The sequence below is a fragment of the Nomascus leucogenys genome, chromosome 6, assembly GCF_006542625.1.
Source record: "Nomascus leucogenys isolate Asia chromosome 6, Asia_NLE_v1, whole genome shotgun sequence".
NCBI classification, from domain to species: Eukaryota; Metazoa; Chordata; class Mammalia; order Primates; family Hylobatidae; genus Nomascus; species Nomascus leucogenys.
This window is the reverse complement of record NC_044386.1, coordinates 90145657-90153270: the sequence shown is the minus strand read 5'-3', so window position 1 is coordinate 90153270 and position 7614 is coordinate 90145657. Positions and strand designations below refer to the sequence as shown.

The window sequence follows — 7614 nt, the reverse complement described above, 5'->3', positions numbered from 1 at the left end:
TGGGCTTTAGGTCAGGGCTTTTCCCACTGCTGGAGAGAGAGCACTGTTGTGGGGCAGAGATGCTCCATCCGGCCTTCTTGACTCGTGTGAAACATTCCCTCTGAATCTTCCCACTTCCTTTCTTCTCATTCCATCCTTTTTACAGGACCAAGCCTTTCTGATGACTAATTTAGTCTGGGGAGCAGATAAGAATTGTATCCCAGGAAGTCTTTGCATTTCATTCTTCTGTCAGTCTCTCATGAACATGGTTCTTGAGGTCTGTTCCCAAGAGTCCAGTCAGCTCTGGATGCACCAACAGCACTGAGTTTCTGGACCTACGAGGCTGATGACGCCATGGAGCCATGGTAAACACACTCTCACACTGCCCCAGGTAACCTGCTAGTCGACCAAATAATCCCAAATTGTGAGCCTCTTCAGTATATAATTGTGTTCTCCAGTGACATAAATAATGCCTGGTTGCATCTACTCAAGGTATTCTGCCTTCACTATCATTGTTCCTGGAAAACGTTACCTAACTCATTGGAAAAATTCCTTACCAGTTGTCTTGGCCCACATAACATTCAACTTTAATAGTTCTGCTTTTTTGGCCGGGTGCGGTGGCTCACGCCTGTAATCCCAGCACTTTAAGAGGCTGAGGCGGGCGGATCACCTGAGATCAGGAGTTTCAGACTAGCCTGGCCAACGTGGTGAAACCCTGTCTCTACTGAAAATACAAAAATGAGCGAGGCATGGTGGCAGGTGCCTGTAATCCCACCTACTCAGGAGGCTGAGGCAGGACAATTGCTTGAACCTGGGAGGAGGAGGTTGCAGTGAGCTGAGATTGCGCCATTGCACTCCAGCCTGGGCAACAAGAGCGAAACTCCATATCAAAAAAAAAAAAAAAACAGTTCTGCTTTTTAAATTCATTGACCTGTGATTGATAATATGGAACAAGAATGGCAAATATTTAGCATATACATTGTCTCCACTCCTGCCCATGTTCTTTGCACACACCACTAATGAATTTGGCTTTCTTTTCCATTTGTTTTGTTTATTGTTGTTGTCGTTTTTGAGATGGAGCCTCACTCTGTCACCCATGCTGGAGTGCAGTGGCATGATCTCAGCTCACTGCAACCTCCGCCTCCCAGGTTCAAGTGATTCTCCTGCCTCAGCCTCCTGAGTAGCTGGGACTACAGGTGTGCACCACCATGCCCAGATAATTTTTGTATTTTTAGTAGAGACGGGGTTTCACCATGTTTGCCAGGCTGGTCTCGAACTCCTGACCTCAGGTGATCAACCCACCTCGGCCTCCTGAAATGCTAGGATTACAGGAGTGACACATTGCACCCAGCTGGCTTTCTTTTCCATTAATTTAGCCTTCAAATTCTTCTTATGGCAGTCGTCCAAAAAAACACTACCAAAGTCAATAGATGAGCTGTAACATAATATTTACCATTTCTGACTTAAAGGTTTCTATTAATTTTCTAAAAAGAAGTGGCATCCCAGTGATCTATTACTCCATAACACACAAAAATTCAGTGGCTTAAGACTACAATTTTACTTGTTCATGATTTTAAAGGTCAGCAGTTTGGGCTGAGCTCAGCTGGGCAATTCTGCTGACTTTATCTGGCTACAATCATTTGGTAGTTTGATGAGGACTGGACGCTCTAACATGGCCTCATTCACATGACCCGTCGTTAGGGCTGGCTGTTGACTGGGCCAGGTATCTGCAGCAGGCTCACTTAGATTTCTTCACACAATATTTATGTTTCAGTGTATAAGTGCATTTTGAGTCCCTGCTTATAATGTGCTTGCTGGCCGGGCGTGGTGGCTCATGCCCGTAATCCCAGCACTTTGGGAGGCTGGGGCGGGCGGATCACCTGAGGTTGGGAGTTCGAGACCAGCCTGACCAGCATGGAGAAACCCCATCTCTACTAAAAATACAAAATTAGCCAGGCATGGTGGCACATGCCTGTAACCCCAGCTACTAGGGAGGCTGAGGAAGGAGAATCACTTGAACCTGGGAGGCAGAGGTTGCAGTGAGCCAAGATCGCACCATTGCATTCCCGCCTGGGCAACAAGAGCAAAACTCTGTCTCAAAAAAAAAAAATAATAATGTGTTTGATAAGGTCCAATTGGCCAAAGCAAGTTATGTGCTGGAGCCCAGAGTCAGTGTGAAAGGGACTCCATAAGCACATGGATTGAGAGAGGCATGATTTGCTGGGAGCAATTATGGTCATGATATACCCCAAACAGGATGGTATTTTGTTTATCAGAAACTTACTGAGTGCCTACTATACTGTGCTTGGCACTGAGTATAAAAAGACAAAGCAATTGGGAAGAACTCTGAAGAATGGAAAAGCTCTAACTTGTTGGAAAGGGGGAAGAAGAACACACCAAATGCCCTAGTGGAATCACTGTGGATGAAATAATCCTCGTGTTTATGTATGTGTATGTGCCAGAAAAAAGGGGAGTGCTGAATTATTTAGATAGTTTCTTCTATTCGCATTTTATGCAGATTTGTTCAGTCTAGGTTGAATGAGTAACTCTTTTGCTTTCCATTGGGATAAGTGTTTCTTAAAGCTTTTCTTCAGACTCTTAAAATATTGAAAACAATTGCATAAGTGTATCCTTCATGACCACAAAGAGCTACTTGAGACTATTTTTTTCCCCTAGAAACTTGGCCAACTCTGAGAGTGAGGCCCAGGCTTGCTAACTCTGATATTTCCTCCCTCTTTGCATTCCTGCCACCCACAGCTGCTCCAGTCCAGAATGAAAGTTCAGAGGCCAAATACTTAAAATCCAAACAGCCTCTCCAGCAGTGATGGCAAAGAGACAGCTTCACTTAGGAAAACAAACAATCATGCCTTCCATTTATATAGCTCTTTAGCTATTTTTTTCAAGAAATATTCACATCCTTTCTCTCATCGGATTATCCCCAAAACTGAGGTGGGCAGGGCATGTTTTAACTGATGGGGAAACTGAGGCCCAGACAGGCGAGTTGACTTCTTCAATGGGTGACAAGGCTGAAGATAGAGCTCTGGCTTCCTGATGCCACGCCTTGGTTTGCCCTATAGACCAACACTGCCACAAACACAGATGCATGCTAGCTCCAGTTCTAGGAAGCCTGCTTTCAAAACCCTTCTGGAGGCCAGGAGTGGTGGCTCATGCCTGTAATCCCAGTACATTGGGAGGCTGAGGCAAGTGGATCATATGAGATCAGGAGCTCAAGACCAGCCTGGCCAACATGGCAAAACCCCATATCTAACAAAAATACAAAAATTAGCCGGGCGTGGTGGCAGACGCCCGTAATCCCACCTACTCGGGAGGCTGAGGCAGGGAGAACTGCTTGAACCCGGGAGGCGGAGGTTGCAGTGAGCCGAGATAGTGCCACTGCACTCCAGCCTTGCGACAGCGCAAGACTCTGTCTCAAAACAAACAAACAAACAAACAAACTCTTCTGGAGTTTTCTGCTCCCCACCTTAGAGTTCCTCTAATAACTACCCCACACTTCTTTTACTTTCCACTCACATCAAAAGAATGAGGAGAACACATCAAACCCTTCCCTCAGTGCTAGCTTCTAAACATTTTCCTTTCAGAAAATAATGGATTGTGTTGCAAGTCCCAACTTCCAGCCCATAGTGGTCCAGCCAGGTTCTCCTGTTGGAAAACAGAGGTTCAAAGCCACTTTCACTGTGAGTTCTCACCTTACCTACTCAAAATTAAAACGGGAGAAAAGTTAAAATTAACATCCAGAGAAGGCTTGGGGAGGATAAGCCACCACCCAAGGGTAAAACACAGTTTGAGAAAATGCAGTGTCCAGGTGAGAGGGGACACCTCACCTCCATGCTGCTAGACGGTTTTGAGTGAGACGCACACCTCCTTTTACAGCACTGGTCACCTTCTGCTCAAGCTCACCTTCCCTAAGAGGGATGATTTTCTGTATCCCTCCCCTGGAGAACAGGAACCTATTGGAAAGCTGGGATCTGCAAATTTATTGATTCTCATAAACTAGGTCAGGAAGAGCGAGAAATGGCAGTAATGGCACCTCCTCCCCATGTTCCTTGCTCGTGGCAGACATGGCAATCTTTCTGGTTGAGAATGGAAGTGGCCTTAGAGTGCTTTTCAGTATGACCATTGAGGCAGCCGCCACCACTTGATTAGGCTGGCATGCTGGATGAAATGTATCTGCCAACTCTCTAGTTCCTGGTGGCCAAAGGCCTTGCAGAAAGTGAGTAGAAGTGGGAGAATTCTCCAGGTATACATGAGGTGGACATTCCTAGCTCCTGGTGGCCCCCATGTTCTAGGCTTTAAAAGCAAGGGAGCATGGTCACCTATAAACAAGAACTTGTTGCTACAGGAGAGGCATTGGAAACTGAAGGGCTTTGACAATAGTGAAAGCCAAAGGTTGACTTGCTAACTCTCCAAGGCATTCAGATGCGATCAGTTACTGGGCAGCCCATCTACAAGATTCAGAAAGCGTAAAAGACTGTCAGAAGTCATGAAGCAATGCTCTGAACCACGTTACTAGAAAATTATTAAATGAGGGAGGAAAAGAGTGAAGTAGTGAGAACAGGACGGGATGGTAGCACCTGGTTAAATGATGAAGAAACAGGAGCAGAGTAGGGAGGCAACTTCCTCAAAGACACACCGCACGTTGTTGGCAGAACTGGAACCCAGTTTCCTCACTCTCAAGCCAACTGGGTGTGAGCCACCTCATGCAGCTTTGATCTGCTTTCTACTAGATATGACAATTTGTGCTTTCGTTCTGAAGCCTTTGAATTGCACTCCAAATATCCTCAGGGCAGAGGTGTTAAGTGAGAAGCAGGCACTATTTGATAATGGGCCAGGACATTCTTGTAGAACTTCAAAAACCATTTATATCCCAATTCATCTGTGACCAGCAGCAGAAGAAGGTATGCAAAGAGAAGAGAAAGAAGGATGCAATGTCCACACATGCTAAAGGTAGGTAAGTATGACAGGTCTGATATACATACATGCATTCCAAAGTATCCCACACTTCAGGCTCCAGAGGATAACTCCCATAGATGGCTTTTAATGAAGAGCCCTTGCTTTTACAAGAAGTTATAATTGTGGCTTCCATTCTCACAGCTGGTATATGCAACAGTCACATGAGGATGGAGAGTCTCTTCCTTGTATAGAGCAAACAGCACAGCCCCTGGAGCTCATTGGCATGGGTTGTCCAACTCCCCACTGAAGGGTGGTAACCTTTTAGTGTTAATTCAGTATTTTAGGCCAATATCTGGGTTTGTTTTTCCCAACATATAAATATGAAGGAGCTTTAGCAATTTAACTTCTGGGAATTTATCCAATGAAAGGGTTAAGAATTTATGCAAGCTCTTCTGGTTCTAGGAGCTTCAGGAGCTGTGGCTTACGGTGCAGACATGGCCAAGTCCAAGAACCACAACACACACGACCAGTTCCAAAAATGGCACAGAAATGGTATCAAGAAACCTCACTCACAAAGATCCGCATCTCTAAAGTGGGTGGATCCCAAGTTCCTGAGGAACATGCCCTTTGCCAAGAAGCACAACAAGAAGAGCCTAAAGAAGATGCAGGCCAACGGTGCCAAGGCCATGAGTGCATGTGCCAAGGCTATCAAGGCCCTTGTAAAGCCCAAGGAGGTTAAGCCCAAGATCCCAAAGGGTGTCAGCCGCAAGCTCAATCAGCTTGCCTACGTTGGCCACCCCAAGCTTGGGAAGCATGCTGGTGCCCGCATTGCCAAGGTGCTCAGGCTGTGCCGGCCAAAGGCCACGGACAAAGACCAAACCAAGGCCCAGGCTGCAGCTCCAGCTTCAGTTCCAGCTCAGGCTCCCAAAGGTGCCCAGGCCCCCTACAAAGGCTTCAGAGTAGAGATCTCTGTCTGCCAACGTGAGGACAGAAGGACTGTGCCCGGGCTGCCATCTGCATGGGGCTGGTGTCCTCCTGTGCTATTTGTACAAATAAACCTGAGGCATGAAAAGAAAAGAGAATTTATGCAAAGATTTAGCTGCATGGATGCTCATTACAATTATAATCGAGAAAAAGTTGCAACAACCTAAGTGTCCAACAACAGGGAACTGGCTAAATCAACTTAGTACTTCAGGTGGTAGGAAAATATGCAGCCACTAAATGATGCTGGCAAATGTATCTACAGCTACAGAAAATGTTAGGTAAAAGAGGAGAAATAAAGCACAAAGCCATACTACAGGACGGACCTGTTTTTCTTTGAAAAAAGTACATTAGTGTGTTTATCATATATTTTATATATACCCAAATATATTACATATATATATTTACCTAGGAGGGTTTACTAATAATCTAAAGTGGCATTAATAGTGATGTTTAAGAGAGATTATGAATACTTTAACATTTCTTCTTTTTACTTGTGTTAGTATTTTCTGATTTTTCTGTAATAAGCAGTAATACTTTTTTTTTTTTGAGATGAAGTCTTGCTCTGTAGCTACGGCTGGAGTGCAGTGGTTCAATCTCAGCTCACTGCAACCTCTGCCTCCCAGGTTCAAGAGATTCTCTCCTCCCGAGTAGCTGAGATTACAGGTGTGCACCACCACCCCCAGCTAATTTTTTGTATTATTAATAGAGATGGGCTTTCACCACGTTGGCCAGGCTGGTCTTGAATTTCTGACCTCAAGTGATCCACCTACCTCGGCCTCCCAAAGTGCTGGGATTACAGGCAAGAGCCACTGTGCCCACAGAGCAGTGGTACTTTTTAATAAGAAAAAGCAATAAAAGAAATTTTATCTTGAAAAAGACAGATCCTTGACTATGATCATTGAAGTTCAATCAAGCTCAAGAATTCTATAAGGAAACAATAATCCCTATAGAACAGGAGTGGGTGGGAGGAGAGCAGGAGGCCACCTCCTGCTAAGAGACCTGGAGAAGGAATCATTTCCCTTCTACTTTGGCCCCCGTGCTCCACGTAAATATCCTCTCCACCCAGGTCTTGCTCTGTCCTGGAGTTACTCATCACTAGCTTATTACTGGCCGTATTTTGACTCACTGTTCAAACATCATTGAAAAGGAATTTCTGTTTAACCACAGCATCCACATGAAGAATTCTGCTAAAACTCCATTTTAACTGAATTTCGGCAGACAGATGACTTAAATTAGCTACACTGTCCTAGGAAGAAGCCCCCAAATCCCCATCACCCAGAGGAATTGCTGCTGGTAGGCTTGATCAGCTGGTGGATAAACCCCATCTCCCGTCCCCACCCTCCCCCAGCCTGTCCACCCACAAAGCCCGGGCAGCAATTTGTGAGATGTTTCCTTCTCTTCTTGAATTTCCATCATGAACTGGTTACTGTGGTTCATGCCTGACATGCCTCTGTCTCTGCTCAAGAGGTTAAAAGTAAAGAAACTTGCAGCTTCAGAGGCCACAGAGAGATTTAGGATGAGAGAGAGCTGTGGGTGAACTATGAGATCTCGTGTAACCGCCCACCCTTGGTGTTTGGGGATAGACTCCATTCCCTCATCCTCTCCTTTGAATGCTGATTTTCCTGTTTATCCTTCTTCTCAGTCACCCTTGAGGGAGGCTCTCCCGCCCCCTCTCAATTGTTAAAGAACTTCTGCGTGGGCTTCAACATTCTCTCGGCTGGCCCCTTGGGAGGGCCTTGA

General features: G+C 45.5%; 1 protein-coding gene across 1 annotated transcript; it reads left to right on the top strand.

Moving 5' to 3' along the window:
* Window positions 1–258: 258 nt before the first annotated feature.
* LOC101178013 (60S ribosomal protein L29-like) lies at window positions 259–7614 on the top strand. The gene is made up of 4 exons (XM_030815121.1): window positions 259–344; window positions 4843–4948; window positions 5353–5991; window positions 7517–7614. The coding sequence occupies exons 1-4, from the start codon at window positions 342–344 to the stop codon at window positions 7612–7614; spliced, it is 846 nt and encodes a 281-aa protein (XP_030670981.1). The 5' UTR covers window positions 259–341.

What these genes read in the sequence shown, in the direction of transcription:
- LOC101178013 (XM_030815121.1), top strand. An exon ending in TCCACACATGCTAAAGGTAG is followed by an intron (nt 4,949 to 5,352) that starts GTAAGTATGACA and finishes TTCTGGTTCTAG; the next exon opens with GAGCTTCAGGAGCTGTGGCT. An exon ending in ATTTATGCAAAGATTTAGCT is followed by an intron (nt 5,992 to 7,516) that starts GCATGGATGCTC and finishes CCTTCTTCTCAG; the next exon opens with TCACCCTTGAGGGAGGCTCT.